The sequence below is a fragment of the Schistocerca nitens genome, chromosome 1, assembly GCF_023898315.1.
Source record: "Schistocerca nitens isolate TAMUIC-IGC-003100 chromosome 1, iqSchNite1.1, whole genome shotgun sequence".
In the NCBI taxonomy this organism is placed as follows: domain Eukaryota; kingdom Metazoa; phylum Arthropoda; class Insecta; order Orthoptera; family Acrididae; genus Schistocerca; species Schistocerca nitens.
Genome location: NC_064614.1, coordinates 280385571 through 280410496, shown reverse-complemented (window position 1 = coordinate 280410496; position 24926 = coordinate 280385571). Strand labels below are relative to the sequence as shown.

General features: G+C 38.1%; 1 protein-coding gene across 1 annotated transcript in view; it reads left to right on the top strand.

The window, feature by feature from the left end:
• Positions 1-24926, top strand: part of LOC126248157 (sodium leak channel NALCN) — a 394425-nt gene that overhangs the window by 219867 nt on the left and 149632 nt on the right. Inside the window, exons 12-14 of the mRNA XM_049948905.1 lie at positions 16016-16207; positions 16469-16606; positions 18892-19098. Coding sequence (XP_049804862.1) covers positions 16016-16207; positions 16469-16606; positions 18892-19098 — 537 coding nt within the window. The remainder of the gene's footprint in view (positions 1-16015; positions 16208-16468; positions 16607-18891; positions 19099-24926) is intronic.

Sequence of the window (24926 nt, the reverse complement as noted above, 5' to 3'; positions counted from 1 at the left end):
CTGATAGAAAATTTACTGGGTGATATTTCCCACTGTTTGCAAAACAGTTGATCTATCCTGAGTTCATCCACGGATCATTGATCACTGTAGAGGTTTGATGTGCAGCTAAAGAATTCAGTTCACTTTTTATTTCATCAATTGAGTTGCTAGGACTGTGCACTAAATCCCACTGCAAATTTTTTGGTAACCACCTTATTTCATTGATTTGCTTTTTAACTTCACTATTTTCAATTTTAATGCCAGATTCTACTTGTTCCTTTATTTTATCTACTTCTTTCTCCCCTTTACCTATTCAAACGGATAAGTTGCTAATAGCCTCTGTCACCTCAGCCATTAGAGCATCTTGCCTACTCATACAGTTTATTACGTTGCCTCCCAGATCTGCCTGCAACTTCTCCACCTTATCACTAAAATTTTTCTCCTCTTGATCTACCTTAGAGTCAAGTATCCCAACTTCATCATAAATTTTGCCCATTTCATCCCTTATGGTTATTAATTTTCTGTCCATCAATTTCTCGATTCCACTAGCCATTTTACCTACTTCGTCCTTCACAACCGAAGTTATTTCGGATTGAACTGAATCAATTTTTAAATTTACGTTAACAATATCGGCTTTAACAGAGACGGTTTTTAAATTTATGACACCCATATCGTTTCTAACAGAATCAATTTTGGATCCCATATCGGCTTTAACAGAATCAATTTTGGATCCCAATCCTCTTATCATTTGCATTAATTGTGACATTGTGTCTCACCCAAATTCATCTCCCTTGCCTGATTTCATACTATTTGCACTACTAAATTCACTGCTGATCACGCTCTCCTGCTCCAACTTCAGGCTAAGTGACTCGTTAGTATCTTCGGATCCACACCAACTAGCCAACTGCTTAATATTAGCGACATCTATTATTGACGATTGAAATACAGAACCATACATAATCTCGCTATCAGTGCAGGAACTTAGCTTTGTCATGCTGAATCCTTCTGCTATGGTATTACTGCTGATGTTGCAGTTGAAACCAACGCTGAAGATCTTGTAGCCTCTGCTGTGGTACTGCAACCACTGCTGTGCGATGAATTGCCATTGAAGATGCCACTGCTGGCTGGAAGCACGTGCTTTCGATGTCACCTCTTTATCACTCCTAACCACTACTAAAACTTGGTACAAACAACTGTTGCAAGATTCGTAGCTCAGAGCCCCCACACAAACTGCCACGGACTTGGGACCTAGACACAGAATGTTGTTAACTGTGAGAATTACAATTGTAATATCACAACTATTAAAGAAACCTAATATTCAGTCCTGGACCAATCTCACATGTAATTTTTGTGAGAGGTCCTGCCTATCGATGTTCAGATAATACTTTTGGAAACACTTTGCAGAATTCAAATCCAATTCTAAACTTTCCAGAGTACATATTCTGCAACTAGCACTTTCCAAAATCCAATCCTGTTCCAACACTTTGCAGGATTCTTATTCTTCAACTAACATTTTCCAAATTCCTGTCCCGGACGAGTCCCCAATTGTGGGCAAACATCCTATAGATGCCCAGGCTCACATGCGATTCCTCTTCATCAAAATGTCTCAGCTCAAACCTGTGTAGGGGTTGAACAGCATGTGTCGCATTACACGCCCTAAATTAGACACTTGTGACCCTTTGGTTAAATTGTCTGGCTGATGGGAAGTTTGCAAAATACAAAGTTAACATAACATATAATAATAATATTTGGAACTAAATTAATGACCCATAAATGATGTAGGCCACCCATGTATTTCATTTATAAACCAAACTAATAGCGAAAGTGGTCGTATTTAGAGTTAGTGTTACACTCAAGCGCATATCTGTTTGATACAGTTCAATCATTCACAATCTCATTGTGAAACACAAGTTCAATACTCTGCCTCCTGAACTACACGAAAAGCTAGAGTTCACACCAGGCTCACGGCTGCTCATCACTCAGATACTCTATGGAGCTGGTATCTGTACAGATATCATTGGTGATCTTGCAGCTCTCTGAAGTTAGAATTAAATCTAGACCTTTCACTGCTTATAGGTATTGATAAATATCAAGGGGTACAGATGAAAAATGTGTACCCCGACCGGGACTCGAACACGGGACCTCCTTCTTACATGGCAGACGCTCTATTCGACTGAGCCACCAAGGACACAGACGAGGGACTTACCTCTGGCATGCTCCCTGTGAGACCCACAATTTCCAAATTTCAGTCCACACACTACATTAATGTGGGCAGGGGCACTACAAATGTAGTGTGTGGACAGAAAGTTGGAAATTGTGGGTCTCACAGGGAGCATGCTGAAGGTAAGTCCCTGCAGTCATACTATCATCTGTGTCCTCTGTGGCTTAGTCGGATAGAGCATCTGCCATGTAAGCAGGAGGTCCCAGCTTCGAGTCTCGGTCAGGGCACATATTTTTCAACTGTCCACATTGATATTTATCAACACTTGTAAGCAGTGAAAGGTCTAGATTTAATTCTAACTTCATGCTCAGATACTAAGTCCCGCATGCACACAACACAAACTTTTTTAAGCCGTTTCACTTCTCAACTAATTAGAGCAGTTCCCTTTCACGAAGCCATCCATCTGTTTGGCTATAGGTTATTCTACATCATTTTACATTTTATCGTATTTAAATAATCAAAGATTGACCACTTTCATGTTCTAAATAAAGTAACAATATCCATTACATAATAAACATCAAATTCTTTTACATAAAACCAGTACAATTTCCTTATTAACTTTGAATGCCACGGCCAGTAGCCTTGCACCAATGTGCTTTCTGATAAATAAATAAAGAACAAAAGTAACTATTGTGCACTAAACTTTACAACAAATATTCTGTTACTTAGTGATTCAATAAGGTGTCATGCTGTCATCATTCAATGTGCTTTGTATGGAGGAAATGATGATCTGATGCTTAACTGTAAATACTGATAATTTAAATGTACTAATCTTTTAAACAAATTAAGTTACAGAGTTGATATTTACAAAAATGACTCTAAGCATTATGAGACATAACATCTGAGGTCATCAGTCCCCTAGACTTGGAACTACTTAAACCTAACTAAACTAAGGACATCACACACATCCATGCCCGAGGCAGTATTCGAACCTGATATTTACAACGTTTGTCATTTTCACGATGCGCTTCTATACGAAATGTCGATCGTTAAGATCGACCAAAGCATTCAGATTTTAGCAGTCAGGTCTTTGTTACAATACTTGTTAATTTCACTTTAACACTAAATCCTAAACTATTATAGATATGACCAGTATTCAAGTTTTATTGGAGTCACCATGAAATTTTATGGTGGATGGCAGATCAAAATTACTGTGGCTTGATTCCCTGCATTACTACAAAATTAAATAGTTTTCATAAATGTTCCCCTTTATGGCCGATTTTAGGTCCGCCATATTTAACACCGATACGTCTCCTTGGCCGCAAAAGCCTTTTACTGGGTTTCCCTATGACGTAGGTTCATGTCCGTCTCACTCGCACACTACTACACTAGGGCCTCAATAGATAATAGATGCCTGTGAGTTTCCCCATCTCGTGGTGAATCTGTGCCCTTTGTGGTGCACGGTCCTGGACGACAGGGTTCATTCCACAATTCCTGTAGGCTAACTCTTTCGGCCATACACTTAAATGAGAGCGAAATGCTCATTAACTTGCAATCTCTACACTTCATGTTAATTTCTTCAAGATTTCTTTGTGGCATATGGAACCTTATATAATGGGTGTTAGCTGCGTTGAGTGTGAGACTACTTGCAGAAAACCAGTTTAAAACTTCAGAGAAAACTTTGTTTTTAGTTTACTCAAGATTGTTATCAGCCATTTCATCAAAGAGGATTGATCTACCATCTGCAAAAAGAGCAAAATTACTTTTTGTATCGGAACAAAGAGGGAGGTCATTAATGAGAATCAGAAATAGTAGCAGACCTAAAATCGAGCCTTGGGGCACACCACAACTTATGATACCTCACTCTGACGAAGAAGGTTCTCTGGAAGAGCCATTCATCATTATGGCCTGCTTTCAGTCCTTTAGGTATGACTCAAGCAAACCTACAGTACCACCTAGTCCTCATGTTGTGCCTTTTTCAAAAGAATTGATGGTTTACGTGATTGAACACTTTTAGATAAAAAAAATACTAACTGAAGATTTTTTTTTAATGGCTTTCAAAACTTGATTATTAAAGGAGAATATTGCTTGTTCAGCACAAAACACATACTGACTATTGTTGAGGTTATTGTGGAAGTTGAGATGGTTGATGATCAATCTGCGCACAAGATTTTCAAGAATTTTTGAAAAGATAGTTGAGAGGGAAATTGGGCGATAGTTAGTGACACTGTTTTTATCAGCTTTTTTAAAGAGAGGTGTCATTACAGCCAGTTTTAATCTATCGGGGAAAATTCCTTCTTGCATTGAATATGTTACATAAGACTGGACTTATATATTATGACAACATTACAGATTGTTTTTATATTGTTTTCTGATGTCTCAATATCAGTTTTTAGGCCCATAATGTTAGATTTATTTATAAACTTCTGTAGAATGCTACAGTAAAGTTTGTAGTGTTGCTATTTCTTTAGGTCTTTACAAGTTTTGAGAGAACTATATAGCATCCTTTTTGTTCTGCAGGATGTTTTTATTCCTGCAGTGAGCCATGTTTTGTCAGAGGCTAAATGGTTGTTTCTAAATTTTTTTTAAGCCAGCTTCATAGTGAGACATAAATGCATTTAAAAACATATTGTACTTTTTATTTACATCTTTTTCACTGAAAACTGGGCTCCTGCCTATCTCCTGGAGGCTACAGTTGAAATTTTTAAGGGACTCATCATTTCTTATCGTAAGAGATTTCCTAGAATGCACAGATTGACAACAGGGAATGTAAGCAATTGACCATCAAGGTCAGAAAGGCCATTAACAATTGGGCATACGCTGGTATTGATGACTCTTGACTCATCTACAAATATATTGTCAGTCAGAGTTTGACAGTTATTAGTAATCTTAGTTGGCAAATCCACTACTGCCATCAGGTTAAAAGATTCTACTAGATTTTCTAAATCTGCTTTACTGTTGCTCTCATTTAGAAAATTGATACTAAAATCACTTAAATTATTAAATTCTTGGACTTTGAACACAGCTGGGATAACAGAGACGCTAGCTGCCATCCGAACACATTCATGTTCCCTGTAGGAGCTCTGTAAAGTGCTAAACTACAGCTGGCAAGTTCGTGTGTAGTAGGCCCCATCTCTACTCCATATATTTCAATACCCTTTTCTATTCAGTAACTCTTTAAATCTAATGCTCTGTAAGATATGTTATTTTTTACACAAATTACAACACAATCTTTTTCCAATATAGATCTACAGTAAAGTGTTGCTAGGTATACAGTAACCACTCAACTGTAACATTTGAACTTCTCTCATATGATGTTCACTAAAACATAACATAACAGCATCTCTTATTTCTTGTGAATTCTCTAAGAGAACAAAAATTTCGTTTCCTTTAGCTAAAAGCCCTTATATATTTTGGTGAATAACTGTCATTGTTTTATTTGTTGAAAAGCATACTTTCACCAAAAAAAGTACCTTACGGTTTTGAAATAACTGTTTCTTCTCTCTTGCTCATGTTACTTTTGTCATTGTTTGTGGCAGGATACATAGGAAGCTGATAGAAAGTTTTATTTCTTGAAAGTTTATCTTTAATTATTTCATTGATGCGATCACTCACAAACATTTTCCCCTCATAGTTCAAGTGAAGTCCATGGTTGGTCTATTGCTCCACACTTGTATTCTAACACAGTTTCCTTATTTTAATGTTTGTCTTCTGGAATTCTTTGTTTACACTCAAGCTGTAAATCAAATCATGCCTATGAGCCACTGTGGCAACTATTGTTTCTAGATTTATTCACCTCTAGAAACTCATGTCAGTTTTTCACACAAACCTCTGCTTCATTTTTAGCTACATTGTTTGATTCTGTTATAAAATGATGAAGTTACTATCTTGTGTTATTTTCATTGGAAAGTCATAGTCTGCAATATAACTTGTTCTTGCTCCAGGTTTCGCTACACCAGTCACTGTTATGTCATAACTTATTTCTTGGAAAGTATTAGATAACTTTCTACCATGGCTGTGTGTTAATAAAAATACACTATTCTTTCTTTTTGGCATTATTTCCAAAAAGTTCATTTTCAGATCACTGGTATCTTCAAGATCTAGTAGAACAATTCTGCATTTTGCAGAAGAGTAGAACTGACCCAGTAAAACTCTTAAATTTCAGTACCACTGACGAATTAAAAGATAATTGTAGTAAGAAGATTTTCTTGCTCACTCTGTACAGGGATAGGAATGGAAAGATGGTGTGCTATTTACCACACATTTTCACATGTCAAAATTAACTGAATTATAGAAATCCTTTGGTAAGTTTCAGTCCCAGCTGTTCATTGTTAAAGATATACTAAGCTACAGGATTCTATTGGAATTGCTACAGATTTGGCATTTTATTTTCATCTGACTTGCTAAACGTTTTTCTTCAAAGAAGTGTATTCAGTGACAAGTTTTGAGTAATGGATATGATGTATTTATAGAGATGCCATGTTAAATATTGCTTCTTTTGCAAAAACACAACAGAAATTGAGTTCAGAGATGACTATCAAAACAAAGGCTTCAACCCACTGCTGTCACAGCAGAACCACTGCACCAGCGCCAGAAATACACGAACGAATTATTGCTCAAATGGCAGGTATTTGAATAAGAATTACAGCACAATGTTAAAGAAATTATTTGGTAAAAAAGTATTTGAACCCACACTGTGTAGTTTGATAATAAACTATCTTTCCATTTACACCAACCATCATTTAGTCTTTCTTTTTCAGTTTCTCCATCTTCCCAATTCTAAAAAAAGATTCAGTATGTTAGCTAATTCATATGCAGCAACATATGATGTATTATGCGGCAAATGCATAATCATAATGACCCATATTTCTCATTTCAAACTTTTTGAATATCACAGTAAGTATGACCATTAATGTGATGATGGGCACTTCACCATGAAACTGACATATAAAGCTATAGGTAACATAAAAATCAACTTTTTTTAATGAATAGTTTCTGTAAAATTGTGTGAGAAACTCTGCAGACCTAACAGAACACATGTGATGTTCTGCTGACAATGAGACTGCTGCACATTGAGTAGCAGGGTAACCAGCATTCTCTGTGTGCATTCGCAGGTGCATATAGCTGTGCTGGACAGCATGGCAAATTGGTGCACAGGTCACTGGCTTTCTTTCTGTCTTACACTAAGGCCTGAATACAGTAATCAGGTTCAAATGCATTTAGCCTGCATTAACTTTGCAGAGAAGAGACTTGCACAGTATAGACTGATGTGGAGAGCTGTGCCAGACCTGTCTTTGGACCGAAGACGACGAGTGCAACATTTGTAACTTGTACTGTGGGAGTTACAGCTCATATAAAAGCAACCTCACTTTCATCATTCCCTTTGTTTTTATGGTCTCACTCTTCTGTATCTGGTTTGAACTACATACTTCAGATATCATTCCATCAAATGTTTTCCTCTGACCTTTCCGTCTTGCAAAATTCATGATTCATTTATGATGATCTGAAAGTTTGCAATTCATTTATGCTTTTAAATGTTGTGTCTGTCCATCCCACAACACATTTTCATGTTTTGTGCCAACCCTTATTTATTTAGTTCCATTTTATTACATTCATAATGTAAGATGTATCAAGATAGTGTAAAATTTTTACATATAAGTTTGCACAAATTGTAGGTACATATGGACTGATAATTTTCTTATCAACACATCTTGATCAACTGTAATAATTTAAACAATATTTTATGTAATTAAGTTTAAGAAAATATAATTCTGTGTAGACACAATTAGACACAAAAGATACATAGATGAAAAGTAATTGACACATCCTGATTGATTGTACCAAAGTGAGTGATATTCTAGATAAATGTGTATTAAGAAACTAGAATCCCATGTCCACATATATGGCCATAAAAGACACATTAATGGGAGTACATTAGTAAATTGCCAGGTAGAAATATTATGAGGCAGAACCTATAGGCTTGAGCAATATTTCAAATATTCATTAATATTGTCAAAGCTGCAGATGACTAGTAAATTTTGTAGTTTTTGTTTCAATGAATTGAAGTTTGGTAGTCTTTGGTCGTATATTTTCATATTCTTTTGATCTTATTTTTTACATTGTCATATTTGTTATTATTGCTGTTTATTACACAATTCTTCTTCTTTTTTCTCCACCCAATATGAGTGTGAGAGCAGCTTGCATGGGTCAAGGCAAGTCATTTGTTTGGTCCTCTTTCTCAGGACTCGAGCAGCTCTCCATACAGTTAGTACATAGGGCTAGATGTTGTTGATTGTCCACTGAAGCTCCGAGCCAGTTAGAAGTAAACAGCTTCTTGCTTTGGCAGTGGAAATGATTCTGTCATTTACTAGTGATAACTGATAGGTTAGGTTAGGGCATCAAGAAGAAGGGTCAAACTGTGTGTATATGGGGAGGGGGGAAGTGGTAGATTGTTTTTCCAAGCTGGATCATCACTTATTACATTGGCGATGGTCTGTGATGCGACTTGGAAGTTGTTGATTGTCTACTAAAGCTCCAAGATGGTTAGAAGTAAACAGTTTCTTCGTTGCCTAATGCTGGGTCCCATGAGCAATAAAGACAGAGCCTCTACATTTGTGTATTTTGCTATTGGCGTGTAGTGAATGGTGATGCAATTGTAAAAATCTGGGTATGGAGCCCAGCAGTGCAATCTTTGAGCCTTCTTCTCTGGGACAGTAGCCTTGGAGATCAAGTGATCCAAGGAATGGTTTGACGAAATGAAATTTAGTGTCATATACTTTTATATGACATTTCTTTATTATAAGCACCTCTTTTTGTATTTGTAAGTAATTACTTTCATCTTATGTTAGCATCTTTGAGATGAATAAATTGGGTGATACAACTAGTTTGGTTTGCAGGCATCATACCTAGATCATGTTGAGACACATGTACTATTATCACTAATAGCCAGACCAGATGCTGATCAGAGTTTCTGTTTCTGCATTTTAAATGCTCATCACATTCATTTGGCCAAGCAAATGTGAGACTTTTGCAGTGTAGTTTGTAGAATGCATGCATAAGATCAACTGGCTAGGTGATAAATTTTATGTCGTAGTTGACTTCCATTAAGAAACCTTGTAGTTATACTAGATTCTTGGGGCACAGCAGAGTGTCAATTATGGCTAAGTATTGATCTGTGGGTGTGAAGCCTTTTACACTAGCATATGACTGATGTACCCTACTTTCTTTTTGGAAAAAATGTGTTCATCAAGGTTATACTTTACACCTATTTCTCATAGGCGAGAAAATGCTGCATGTGCATTTTTCATATCCTTGGCTTTGCTGTGATCTGTCACTATGATATTGTCAAGATAATTTGCACTATGTGGGATTGATGCTGTAAGTTCCTTAATGTAGTGCTGAAAAATTGCTGGTGAAATTGCAACAGGGTATGGTAGGCATAGATATTTTTACAAGCTATCAGGCATTTTGATTTCATTAATTTTTTCAATTCCTCATCTAATGGCACTTATATATAGCACTCCGTCTTCAGGCCACAAGTGGCCCATCAGGACCACCCGACCGCCGTGTCATCCTCAGTTGAGGATGCGGATAGGAGGGGCGTGTGGTCAGCACACTATTCGGTCAAGTAGCTCCTCAATTGGCATCACGAGGCTGAGTGCACCCCCAAAAATGGCAACAGCGCATGGCAGCTGGATGGTCACCCATCCAAGTGCCGGCCACGCCCGACAGCACTTAACTTCGGTGATCTCACGGGAAACGGTGTATCCACTGCGGCAAGGCCATTGCCAGTTATATATAGGCTCCTTCTATATTTGTTTTCAAGAAATTCTTACCTCTATCTAATTTTGTCAGCATTTCTTTTGACCTGGGGATTGAATATTAATCTATGATTGGCCAGTAATTATTGAGTTGAAATCTCCAAACAATGTTAGTGATCAACTTGATTTTTCTGTACTACTATTGGTGTAATCCTATTGCCTGACTTCACAGATTAAATGACTCATGAAGTTTTTAAACACTCAAGTTCTGCTTTAATTGATTGTCTTACTGCTATTGGCACTGGATGCCCTCTTGAGAATTTGGATGATACCACAGGCTTTAAAGTGAAATGCACTGTGAAAATGCTGGTGTACCACAGACCAGATGCTAATAATGACTCAAATTTCTTGCTTAAGTGTTCTAAGGGACTGGACAGAATTCCAGCTCAGTTAAACTTACTATGTCCTGTGTAATAAATCCAAAAGCCGTGAATGTATTGATCCCAAAAATCTTGAGCCGCTACCAGAGGAGGAATTTCATTAGTCAGTTGCTTGTATTTCATTTCACTTGTGAAAATACCCGTAATTGGAATCTTTTGTTGGTTGTATAACACCAAATGATGGTTAACTCTGGGTAATAGTGGGGAGCCCATTCATTGATAAGTTCCAAAGTTGATTACAGTCACTCTGGCACTGGTGTCGGTAGGAAAGACACTGGACATATTGATTGAGAGTTAGGTTCGCAGGTGTTTTATGGTATTGATTTGAAGCTGTATAATATTTAGTTCCTAGTGTGTTAATGTCCATTTTATTAGCTTAATCTCCTGGAACTCCTGCAGTTAATTGTTAATGCTCACAATTTCTAAATGCCCTTCTTTGCCATAGCACCGACAGTCTTCATTGCCGAATGGCAGTTCATTGGTCATGCAACACTAAATGCTGACTGCAAGAAGGAAGTGCTTGATTATTCTGGAGTGTGCCTATTGTTGACTGATTCCATTATTTTATGCAGGGTCATAAAGGGTGCTTAGTCTGTGCCCACTATCTGCTGAAGTCTGGTCTCTGTTTTTATCCCATGTCAACATTAGAAACTATCCAGAAACAATATTCTTGATCTTCATACTCTTACTATTTCGGGGGCTGCTCTATTTGTACTTTGGCCAATTAATAGTCAGTGGTTCTTTCTGTTGCACAACAAACTTCCACAGCTTTTTCTGTAGCATTTCCAGCTTTTCTTCCTGCTGGTGCTTTTGCTCAAATTGCCACTTTTGAGATTGTGCCTCTAACTTTTCTCCACACCGTTGCTGTCGTTCCATTTGTTGTACTTCCAAGACAGTTTTTCTCATTGCTACATTTGCAGAAACTCTATATCCATTTTATTGTTTGTTTGTCCACACACAATGTTCGAAATACCCCATCACCAGTTTTGTTTCAGCTTGCAACCACATTTTACTACAGGAATACAAGATACAATAAATCACAGTATGGAACACTGAGTTCACTCAACAGTGTAATGCTATTCTACATGCTTAGAAACCAGTTCATAGCCAGGAGAAGTTGACAGTACAAGCACCAGTAAACCAAGCAAAGTCTGTGAGAGATACCAAGTAATGCACCAGTTTTCATTGTTGTTGTGTCCATCCAGCAGATAGCGATGATAACAGAATAGGCAGATTACCAAGAGAGAACTTATCCTACCATTGTCCCACTCTTCCTCCCCTCCCTCTGGCCTTTAATCACAGGCAGAAAACAGCTGGCCATGCGCATGTGACAGATTATGGCTTTTGATGGCATCAGTTTGTTCTTGTGTCGTGCCATGGTCTCATGTAATGAGAAACCATCCCCAGCTGTATAGCTGTCTGAGGCAGGTCAGCATCAATAGTGGTCTTGGGTTCTAAACTGTTAAAGAAAAAAAACACTCCTAGCTTGAAGTAGTAGTTTTTTTTTTTTTTTTTTTTTTTTTTTTGTGAGAAAAGTGGGATTCAGTAGGGGAGTTTGGAAAGCCTGCAGAGGATCACATAAACCAGACCCTAGTTTAAGATAAACCCACTTGTTATGAGAAGGATCAAAGATAAAGGTGAAAGAAAATTAGTTTCAGAAAGTGGGTGGGGGGAGGGGAGGGGGTCAAATATACTACTTTGGTCCTGTGCCAGTTCCAGTTCAGAGATGATAGACGGGGCCGAGGGAGATATAAAGATTAAACAGTAAATGAAAAGTGGAAAGATAAACCAAAAGCAAAATTTCCCAATCAACCATAGGTCAGAAAATGAAATGTTGTGGAACTATGGCCACAATCAGCAGTGAGTGTGATCTGACTTGCCCCAGCTAACAACTGTTATCTTCAAGTGTCCAGTTAAAGTGTAAATTAGCCCAAGAGTATTGTTTAAGTTGTTAAAAGTTGGGAAGCTTTAAACTCCTGTTCACAGGTAATTTCATTAGGCACAATTATCTCCGATGTTTCCTAGATAACACTTGACTTTTAAATCAACTACATGAAGTGCCATAATGGCAGTAGTTTGTTGAAATAATCAGTTGCACTGCACAAATGGCACTGTTTTGAGGTATTGACATGCAGTACTTTTTGGTGCTATGTTTTAACAATGAAATATAGGGGCCATGTATTTTACTTTTTTACTGATTTATAGAGAGATTGAATGATCATTTGTCCGTATAAGTAGATCTGTAACAGTAAATTAAATTTTAATTGCTATCATGTTGTATTGCATTTCTTACTTTAAATGCTCAATTTCTCTGTCTCAAAAGTAGACATTAAGAATGAACTTTTCAGAAATTCCTGATTTATTGTGAATAATTGTTGCAGCCTCAAAATTCGTGATACTGGCTCTTCACAAGGGTTGAATGGTGTCTGTTAATGTAGTCTCTCATAAAACTCCATACGAAAAAGTTTAGTGTTGTTAAATTGTACAAACTGTTAAACCATTTATGGGGACCATTGCCCAAACCACCTGTGTCTAACTACTAAGGGGGCACCATGTTCTTGGAACAGTATCTCTTGCCATACACGTAGAGGAATGTCTTCTAGCAGTTTGGCAATTTCATTTCTAAAAATAATATACAGGGTATCCCTGATTTCTAGGACCCAGGAGAGAAAAACCACAGTAGATACAACAATGAAAAATGCACCACATTGTAGAGCATCTCAAAGAATTTATATTCCCACGTCAGAAGTGCCAAGTATCATTGCCAGAGTGCAGCATGGTCGCATGAAGTGAAAATGGCGACTCCACAGCAGCGCATGCAAGCAGTTGTGTGGTTTGCAGAAACAAAATCGCGGGTTACTGTGCAAAGAAATTATCGTCGTGTGTATGAATTTGATCCACCTGATGTGAAAACAGTTAAGGAATGGTATAGGAAGTTTCTGGCAACAGGATGTTTTCTGAAACATTCTGGCGGTGCACGTTACAGAGTTTCAGAAGAGATAGTGGAGGACATCAGACAAACATTTCTCAGAAGCCCATGTAAATAAATTCATCAAGCATCTAGGCAACTTGATGTACCTCGATCAACATTGCATCATGTAGTTCACCAGCGTCTTCATATGTGTGCTTAAAAAGTGCAAATTCTGCAACATCTTATGCCAAACGACAAACCGCGCCTACAACTATTTGCTGCAGATATTCTACAGCGTATTGATATGGATGCCAGCTTCCTGGAAATATGTTTATTCACAGATGGGGCAACCTTTCATCTATCAGGAAGGGGTAATAGGCATAATGTTCTGATTTGGGGTTTGCAAAATCCGCATGTTGTCATTGAACACGTTCATGACAATCCCAAACTAAACGTCTGGTGCACCTGATGCATGACATGATTGTTGGACTGTTCTTCTTTGCGGAACAAACATTGAATGGGTCAGTGTATCTGGACATGTTGGAGCAGTTTGTGTACCCTCAGATACAAGACTTGCAACCCAACATCATTTTTCAACAAGACTGAGCTCTGCCGCATTGGTCAATGGCTGTTTGCAAGTTCCTGGATAGGAAATTTCCCAATCGTTGGATCGGACTCGGAGGACCCATTGCCTGGCCATGTGGGGATTCATAAAGGATCGCATGTGTGCGACCAAAGTGGACAATATTCCTACGTTTCGACATCGTATCCCTAATGTGATTGCTACAACAACAGAGAAATGTTACAAAGAACTTGGCAAGAAATTGAATATAGACTTGATATTCTTCATGCTACAAATGGTTCACATGTAAGGTGTATTGATAATAAGTAAATAAATTCTTTGAGCAGCTCTACAATGTTGTGCATTTTTCATTCCTGGGTCTTTGAAATCAGGGAGGTTTGAGTGAGACACCCTGTATAATTCTGCCCAATTAGTATGGTGGTGGAACAAATCAAGGTGGCACCACTGATTACTCCTCAGATGAACCACAAATCTTTCTTGGTGACCCTTCTCTTGAATATAATGTGGATTTTCGTGTACTCACTGATGATGGGTTTGCTCAATAAATACTCCTTCCCCCAGTGAAAATAGCATTATATATTAACAGAATAAAGCAGGGAGACTTCACAGTGTTGGAACATCAGCAGTATCTTGAAGTCTGGATGCAAAAATTTACTTGCCTTGAACAATCTCATACTTTGAAAGTCAACAATGTATGAAAAGATACATTGCTACTTACCGTAAAGAAGACACGTTAGTGGGTTGTAGATGTTAATATGAAACACTACAGTATCTCTCTATTAGATTCTTAATTCATTACTGTGCTTTGATGTCTTGAATTGTCATTTTGGAGATAAAAATACTCGTTTCTCTCATGCAGTGGCCCACAGCCCTAAAAGTGTTGACACTGGTACCCTTATGACTGGGAAATTCGCATCGTACCACTACTCGCATCTACAGCTCTGCAGCCCACTGCTTCAGAAGCAATGTGGGAGTTGGCTAACCAATTGTTAGTGTTACTTTTCATGGTGACTATCGGCTAATAAAACACACAAAAAGTGTAGTGCAGCACCACAACAACCACAGTGTAACACATCAGCAGCTTGGTCATACAGAACCATACTTCTCAACACACCCAAGCCCGTACAATTAGTGGACAAACCCCTGCAGACTTACCGTTGATTGGCTAGCAATTTTATGGCCATAGCTCCAAAGCGGATCATTAATGACCTTCAGTTATTTGGTATTTTTTTTTCTTGATTCAGATCCCTCTATGTAACCTGATCTTATTATCATCTTCTTTTTCTTCATTCTGGATTTATCTTAAATAAACTTGTTCTTGTTTTCTTCATCCTGGATATATCCTCAATAAACTTGTTCTCTTTTTCTGTACTGCAATGATTCCATATTTATTCCAGGTGTCTCTCGTACAGGTTGTCAGGTGTATTTTTTATGATGTTTCAGCAGATATTTGCAGTTTTCTTCTTGCAATATATAACTGGAATCAGTCCAAACAAATTCTGTTCATTAAGTCTCTCATTTGATACCCAGTTTCAATGAAAAGCATTAGTTTGCTTCCCACTAAAAGTAAAATTAGCTTAAATCAGAATTTTACGTGCCCTTTTGACAGAGATGTCCCAGTTTAGTCTAGTGTAATATTCATTTTATTGATATTTATTAACAATGACAATAAAACATGGAGAAAAACCAAGAACTTCAGCAGCAACAGGGCAGTCCTGCTACATGTCGATAGCAATCAGCACAGGCCTGAGCAGTGCTGTTGCTGCTGGGATACTGGTTATTCTTCTTGTTTCCCTGTTACTGTTAATACATGTCAGTAAGACAGATATCATGCTAGACTAATTTGGGACCGCTCTGTTGATTTGGCACATTTTGATTTAAAAATCATTTATTTGTAATTGGAAACAAACTGATGCTTTCCTCCAACATTAGGCATCATTTGAAAGACATGACGAGCAATATGTGGGCTAACTTCAGCTACACTTTGCAAAAACAAAACTGCAAATGTCTGCTGAAACACCAGTGAAAATGCACCTAACAACTCTTAGGTGAGACACCCTGTGGAAGAATTTGTGTGTGTGTGTGTGTGTGAGAGAGAGAGAGAGAGAGAGAGAGAGAACTGGGGAAGGGGGGGGGGGGGAGAGAGAGATCTTTTAATTTAGTTATATCTTTTAACTGCAGGTTCTTCGTGTCGTCAGGTTAATTAAGGCATCACCAATGTTGGAAGATTTTGTATATAAAATATTTGGACCAGGAAAGAAGCTAGGCAGCCTCATCATTTTCACCATGTGTCTCCTGATTATTTCATCCAGCATTTCAATGCAACTATTTTGCTTTTTGTGCGATTTTACAAAATTTGAAAGTTTCCCAGAGGTAAGAAAATCTTTAATTCAGTAATGCTGTAATATAAATTACTAACCTCTGTACTGGTATATGAGAGAACTTAGATAATTAAAGTAATACAATTTTCAGTGGAAACTTTTATGGAATTGCACTTCCAGTTTGTATCATTTAAAATGAGACCATGATTAAGAACTGTAGATTGCTACATACATGTTTTCTGACTTACTGTATTTCTTTATTGGTGTTTAAAGTCTTGTATGGTGTAATATTATCTCTTTCTTTGAATTTTAGGCTTTCATGTCAATGTTTCAAATCTTGACGCAAGAAGCTTGGGTGGAGGTCATGGATGAAACGATGCTACGAACCAGAGAAACTCTGGCACCACTTGTTGCAGTATACTTTATCTTGTATCATTTATTTGTCACTCTGGCAAGTGAAACACATGCATTATTGTTTTCAATAAGCTCCACATGTTACTGAGTAATACTCTAATATTTGTGTGTTTTTAAGTCAAGAACATTTAATCTCATTTGGAAAATACAGTACTCATATAATCACAGTCAAATATTTTTTTCTCTTTCTGCAGCTATCTGCTTTGTTTAATGCATCCTAAATAAGTTTATTTATTCATATTATTGCTTGGTGAACAGTAGATACCTCATGTACACCTCAACTTAGAGCATTTCAACAGTCTGCTTGTAAGCAAAACTATTTTTTTGCCATTGTCTACTAGAAATTCACAGTGCTGTGTCTAGAGTCATCATTCTCTGTTTAATCCTTCATTGTTGATTAATGAAACCTAGAGGATCCCAGGGGAAATAGATGTGGGAATATACAAAAGATAAATGTCGGAGTAATGATAGATAAACTGAGTAAGAAAAGTACGAACAATAACTCCACACATTGTGGCACTGTATGACATGCAGATGTAAATTCGTAAAATTACAGAGGGACAGGAAGGCTGAATAAAATTGTTCACAAAATTTAAGAATGTAGTATTTCTGCAAGTACTTTTAGTGCTGCTTCCTCTTCATGGACTTGACAGCATTATGATAAAGTCCTGCCCCTTAATTGTGGGAGGTTGAGTTCATAGTCCAGTTCAGCATTTGCAAACACTTCTCTGAATTATACCAATTAACATCATTATACTTTTCCTGTGAAGCTGAGTTCATGACTGATTGGAATCATCTGGTAGTTGACAGCAAATAAACACTGTTGTTATTGTTATGCCATACTATGCCATGCCTTGTCATGTCGTGCCATGTCATGTCGTCATCAATGAAATACAACACTTAGCTTGAAAAGCATGTTTTATTTACTATCTTCTTTTGGCATATGAGAGGGTCACATACAGCCATCAACATACATCTAAGGTTTAACACCTTGAAGAGCAACATACACATTGGATTTCATACATTGAACATCATCATAAACATAAACTTACAGAGTAGGATGGTGACGCATGTTGACAAACACCAATCGTTGGTGACCAGACACTGCAGGAGGTGGCATGCAGCATTGTATCTGTTCATGCAGCCAAAAAAGATGTGCCTGATATCCTCTTCTTCACCATAGTCATACAATTGGGATGCGGCCAGACTAATGCGATGTAGATGCTCTCAGTATCAGCCATAGTTCAATGTGAGATGCCTTTTAGTGTTTGTGAGTCTTCTAGAACATTGATTTTTCTTGTGGCAGAAGTTAGGAATCAGCACTGGATTCACTTTAACATAATCTGTGTCTTATGTGGAAGTCTCTTGCCATTTTGTGTTCCACTTCTTTCTGATTGTTGACTTAATAATGTTTAAAAGATCTTTAGAGTGTAATTCCATGTGTACCACTGTTCCATCATAAATGGCTGCTTTGGCTAGCTTGTCAACTGTTTCATTGCCAGGTATTCTTTTACCCATCACATGGTAACTTTCTGATCCCTATTTGTCATCTGAAACACCTGATTCATGGCGCTATTGGATGGTTGGTTCTTACATTGTACAGATGTCTTAATAGTTCCAGTACTGATCTGGAATCAAAAAAGACAACAAAGTCAGAATCCAAGTGCTTCTTGGGATATTGAAGGCTTGAAGACTAGCCAAAAGCTTGGTTTTCACAATAATTGGTTCCTTAGGGATCTTCAATTGCATTCCACTATGATGACAGCTGCTATCCCAGTAAATACAACCACGTGCACCTTCATTCTGCAAAGCAATGGTGCAATGAATCTTGCATTTGTACATTTTGAAGACACCCCATCAAAATGTAGTTACATGAATAACCACAGCCAGAGTCTAGATCAAAATCTAACTTCGGTTTAAATACACTGGTGTGGTAGTGTGCTTCCAACTCAGGACAGAACTGATCTGGATGCAGAGTGCAGGTATTTATACAGACAGAAACTATTCCTGAATGCTGTTATTTAAACAAATATAAAATATTCTAGCATATATAAACTAAAGGTATTTCAAGCACCTTCCAGAAATGATAAATACTAAATAACAAATAATTGCTGGTAGTCAAGTTTGAACTGGCAACCCACATCTCACCAGCCTGTGTTGCTAATCACTACACCACACCGCATGCACTGCAGCTCATAGCAATAATTTTCACCCATTACTTAGAGATTTTTTTCTGACAATTAAGTTGTTGTTATTTATAGGCCTGATCATTCCTTCAATATTGTCTAATATGCCAAATAAAAATCTTGTATTTCCTTTCAGATTGTGTTGAGTTTGTTTGTTGCTGTTATACTGGATAATTTAGAACTTGATGAGGACATAAAGAAACTGAAGCAATTAAAGTTTCGTGAACAGAGTGCTGAAATAAAGGAAACATTACCTTTCCGCTTAAGGATATTTGAAAAATTCCCTGACAGTCCACAGATGACATGCCTACATAAAGTGCCATCAGACTTCAGTCTGCCAAAAGTAAGCATTACATGTAGATTATATATACATATACGCATACATTGTGTCCTTGGCCAAGACATTGTAGTCACACTGTGTGTGTGTGTGTGTGTGTGTGTACATGGAACACCCCAACCACAACTACATGCTAAGTATGTACCTTAATCCCTTTCATATTAATACTAGTAGTAAATCCGAGCCAAAATAAAGGAAGACTGAAACATCAAATTAATCAAGGTAGAGTAAAAAGAAAAAAAGATGAAAATGGTGCAGGAGAGAAACCCTGAAGGGGATCAGCAGAGAAGTTGATACAGCAGGAAGGATCCAGATGATGCAGATGTGAAGCAGTCATTGAAGTGAAGCACATCAAGTTGGGCAGCATGTTCAGCAAGTGTGTGGTCCTTCCTACAAACCAGCTGCATGGGTGGTAACTGTGCCTACAAGTTATCCTTCATCCCCACAACCTTCACTACTCCCCATTCCCCACCTACTTATCCCCTTTTCTGCTCCCACTCCAAGCAGGCTAGGGTGGTTGGTAGGGGTAAGGGGATGGCATGGAGCAGGGAATTGGAGGACTAACAGAGTAGGGACAGGGAAGCTGCTAGTCTTGAATGATTTTCAACATCAGCTCATAATTGCACAGGTGGAACCCATCCCTACAACATATTGTTTGTTCCTGAAACACCCCACGGCCTCAACTCTAGCTAGTCCCTGTACCCCACATACCCATCTCCTTCCTTGCTCACACAACAGCCTTATGCACAGCAATGCACCTTTATTCTTTCTCCATTCAATGCTTCTCCCCTCTCCATTTCCTGCTCCCCCCCACTCCCCTCACACACACACACACACACACACACACACACACACACACACACACCAAGCACAGCCTCTGACTTGGCAACTTTGCACCTAGCACAGTAAATTTATGGGGATATTTGAAAGTTGTTTTCCTGATAAATTATCCAGAAGCTTAATAATAATAATAATAATACCGAAAGTTTCTAAATGCAATATAACACATACCGTACAGTTAATAGGAAGTGACGCTTGATCAAGGTCCGCGTCACTTTCCATTCTTAACCAGACTTAACGTCTGAGAAAGTAAAGAAATAATAATAATAAGCCAAGGAATAGCTAAGGGAATTTAAACCATATATAAGAGGAGAGGCAAGTTTATGTAAAAGCCAGAATAAATCGAGAGCTGACATTACTTGTGTACTACAGAAAATATTATAGTATTTTAGAAAAGTCAATAAAATGCCCATAAGTATGTCTGTCCTGGCAGAAATAAATAATGCCAGTAACAAGAATAAAACTATATAAGACATTGTGAAACAGGAGGCAGGACAGCCAGTCAGTGTACAAGATTCCATAACATTTAAACTAAATGACAATGTTGTGACTGATAATTCACAAGTTGAAAGTACTTTTAACAGTCACTTTCTAAATGTAGCAGCAAATATAGGATTAAATGCTACAGTTGCAGAAGCAAAGGAATATACGAGGGTGGTTGGAAAAGTTCTTGGAATGAAACAGAAAAAAAGTACTTACATCACTGAAACTTTTTTTATTTTCCAATGTAGTGTCCTTGTAGATTAATGCACTTGTTCCAACAATGTTCCAGTGCCTTAATCCCATCTCAAAAATGAGTTTCCTCCAGGCCTGCAAAATAGTTGTCAACTCTGGTTATTAATTCTTCATTTGAAGTGAATCTTTATCCACCAAGAAAAATTTTCAGTTTTGGGAAGAGATGGAAGGCTGACAGCCATGTCAGATGAATAAGGCAGGTGTGGCAACAATTCATAAGTTAGTTCATGTAATTTTGCTATAACGTGTGCAGGCGTGCATTGTCTTGATGGAAGATGACTTTCTTCCTTGCTAAACCTGGCCTTTTTTCACGTATCTTTTGCTGCAATTTGTCCAGAAGGTTAACATAGTATTCTCCAGTAATTGTTTGCCCAGTGGGGAGATAATCCACAAACAGAATTCCCTTTGCATCCCAGAACACTGATACCATGACCTTTCCCACCAAAGGAATTGTCTTTGCTTTCTTTGGTGACGGAGAATCAGCAACTTTCTACTGCTTTGGCTGTTGTTTTGTCTCTGGGGTATAGTAGTGCACCTAAGTTTCATCTGTGATCACAAACCAGTGCGAAAAACCTTGTTTGTTTCTCCTAAAATGGGCCAAACATTGTTCCGAAATGCCCATTCTGATGTGATTTTGATCCAGTGTCAAGAGTAATGGCACCCATCTTGCAGATAATTTTTTTTCATTTCTAATTCTTCAGTTAAAGTGTGATATACCCATTTAGATGACATCTGGCAAACATTATCAATTTCATGTGCTTTCAATCGGCGATCCTCCATGACCATTTTGTGCACTTTTGCAATGATTTGTGGAGCAGTGAGACATCTTGGCTGACCACTGTGCAGATCATCCTCTAAGCTCTCTCGACCAAATTTAAATTCATTTGCCCACTTGCAACAGTGCAGAGTCCCCCAGTGTATTTTGTAAATCAGTATGAATATCCTTTGCTTTCATACCTTTCTTTACAAAGTACTTAATCTCTGCTCAAATCTCCATTTTTTTCCATCTTCGTAAATCACTATGTGGGAACAACAACAGAGCAATGTCACCGCCACAGCTCTCTTCCAAGAGCACGGATGTGGCACGTGTTTACAGTTAATAATCCAATGAATATCAGGTGAACAACTCGTTGTGCTAGTGCTGTCCTCTCGTGGTGATTCTGAGAACTTTTCAAACCACCCTCGTATTAAAAATGACATTTCACAAAACTTTAAGCAACTAGAAGTAGCACCAATGTCCTTCACTGAAATTAATACAATTATGAAAATTCCAAAAAAGCAAAAACCTATGTGGGGCTGATGGAATTTCAAACAGAATTCTGAAAAGTTTCTCCAACTTAATAAGTAATTTTATTAGTGATGTATGTAATGCAGCACTGGCACAGGGAATTATTCCAGGCAGGTTATAATACAGTATGAAATTATTAAACCACTTCATAAGAAAGATAACAACACAGACTTAAACAAGTATCATAAAATTTATTTGCTGATATCTTTTTCCAAAATATCCGGAAAAGTAGTCACACACATAAGCAGAAACATTTTCCTTAGCATATCACAGTTTGAATTCCCTAAAGTTTGCTTCGCTGAGAAAGCTATTGATTGATTGATTCATTCATTCATTCATCAAATAATACAAACCTTAAATAATAGTGTATCACCAGTTGGTATTGTTTGTGATCTTTCCAAGTCATTTGATTGTGTAGATCTTAATACTCTCCTAGAAAAAATTAAGTTTTATGGAATTGACAGCTTTACACATAACTAGTTTGAATAGTGTTTAACAAACGGATGGAAAAAATGCTTAATAATTCAGACAGTGTTGAAAAGATAAAAGACTTAAGTGAATGGGCAACACAAAAAGTCTCAAAGGGTGTCCACTCCTGTTCCCTTATACATGTGAATGACATTTCACTTAACAGTCAACAAGTAATATTGGTACTTTCTGCAGATGATACTAGTGCTATGATAAATCTCATTAGAGGCAAAGCAACTGAAGTGTTGGTAAATGATATTTTCAAAAGACTTATTAAGTGGTTCTATGAAAATGGACTCTCTCTAAATTTTGGAAAAATGCACTTGATTCAGTTTTGTACAAGAAACAGAGACATAGCAACAACTAACGTAGGACAAGAACAGTAGTCAGTAAATAGGGCAGAATGTTCCAAATTTTTTGGTGTGCATATTGATGAAAACTTGAACTGGAAAAGTGTATTACTGAGCTTCTCAAACACTGAAGTTCAGCTATGTGTGCTCTTCATACAATTGGTAGCCTTGGAAACCAATGTATTAGCATCCTGACATATTTTTTGTATTTCCAATCAGTAATGCCATACAGAATAATTTTCTGGGGTAACTCATCACTTAGAAAGAAAGTATTGATTGCACAAAAGCAAGCAGTAAGAAAATATGTGCTGTTCCCTCATGGACATCATGTACATAGATAACTGCACCATCACAATACATGTATTCACCAATGAAATTTATCATAAATAATCCATCACAGGTTGAAAAGAACAGTGATGTACATACCTACAACACTATAGAGAAAGATGATCTTTATTACCCATTGTTAGAGCTGTTAGTGGCTTAGAAAGAAGTTCAGAATGCACCAACAAAAAGTTTTGATCATTTGCTTGATAACATAAAATGTCTGACAGGTAGTGAAGCAAATTTTAAAACTAACCGAAAATCATTTCTACAGAAATAATCAAATTTGAAAATGTAATGTAATTGAACAGATAAAATGACTCCTCACCAAGCAGTGGCAGTTGTGTAAGCATGACTAAAAAAATAATGTGATAATTAATGTTAACACTAATCACATATACATATCCTAAAAACTGATTTGTTCCACATCATCTTGATAAAAGAATTGTTCAGATAATCTGTGGAACTAACTAACTAACAGCCTTATCCTGTTCCTATCACATCCCTACACACACTCCCAGGCAGCACATCATCTTCCCCCACACCTATCCCATTATCCCTCCCCACACCGCCTCCTTACTCCACCACCCACCCCAGGTTGCTGCTCACATCAGACAGTCACAGTCCACAGTCGGGCTACAGCAACTGGAGACAGTGGCCATGTCTGTGTCTGTTGTGCTTGTGTGACTGTGTATGTACGTTTTCTATTTCCAAAGGATGACAATTTTGTCCAAAAGCTTAAATGTTTAGCAGTCTTTTCATAGGGCTGTGGCGTAGAGCGCCATAAATATCGAGGCCGGCCGAAGTGGCCGTGCGGTTAAAGGCGCTGCAGTCTGGAACCGCAAGACCGCTATGGTCGCAGGTTCGAATCCTGCCTCGGGCATGGATGTTTGTGATGTCCTTAGGTTAGTTAGGTTTAACTAGTTCTAAGTTCTAGGGGACTAATGACCTCAGCAGTTGAGTCCCATAGTGCTCAGAGCCATAAATATCGATATTTGTTCTGTGCGCAAGTGTGCTATCTTTGAGGAGAGGGCTTTGGGGCAGGATGTTGGACGCTATCGGCAGTTAGCCTCCGGACTTGTATCTGTGTAGAAGCTAAGTGAGAATAAATCTGTATATGAGAGAATTCTAGTTGTTTACCTACAACTATACCATATTCCCTCACTGGTGACCCCGTTTTTGTGTAATACGCGTCCGAGTTACCGCCCAAAGGTTATTTACGCGCCTACCACGTCGGGTTTCTCCGCGATCGCGAGGGCCTTTGTTCAGCTCCAGACAATGGCCTTTCAGCATTCACCGCCGCCCGGATTCCAGCAACATCTCTCCAGCACTCCTGCCGTCGTAGTGGACATGCCACAAGAATCTTCGGAATCCTTCAGCCAGAACATGCAGTGGAATTCATCGAGTGCCGCCAGTTTCTTCCAACCACCAACGGTCGTGGACTCTGGCTTTGTTAGCCTGGACCTTCCCACGTGTTCTCCACAGAGTGTTGATCGGAACAGTTAATTATTACCGGAAACATTTGCCAGCCGCTTCTGCGGTGCAGGCTCCTCTCACAGATGCTCTCGCTGGCCCACAAACTTCTGGCACCCGCCAGGTATCATGGACACCAGACATGGACAAGGCATTTAATGAACTCAAACAGCTGTTGGCCTCCGCTGTCACTATTGCTCACCCACGGGCGGACGCCACAATATTTATCACTACTGACGCTAGTGACAATGCTATCGGCGCAGTACTGAGTCAGACATACAACAATGTTACGACCCCCCTGCAGTTTTTCTCAAAAAAGCTAAACAACGCGCAGAAGAAATACTCAGCATTCGACA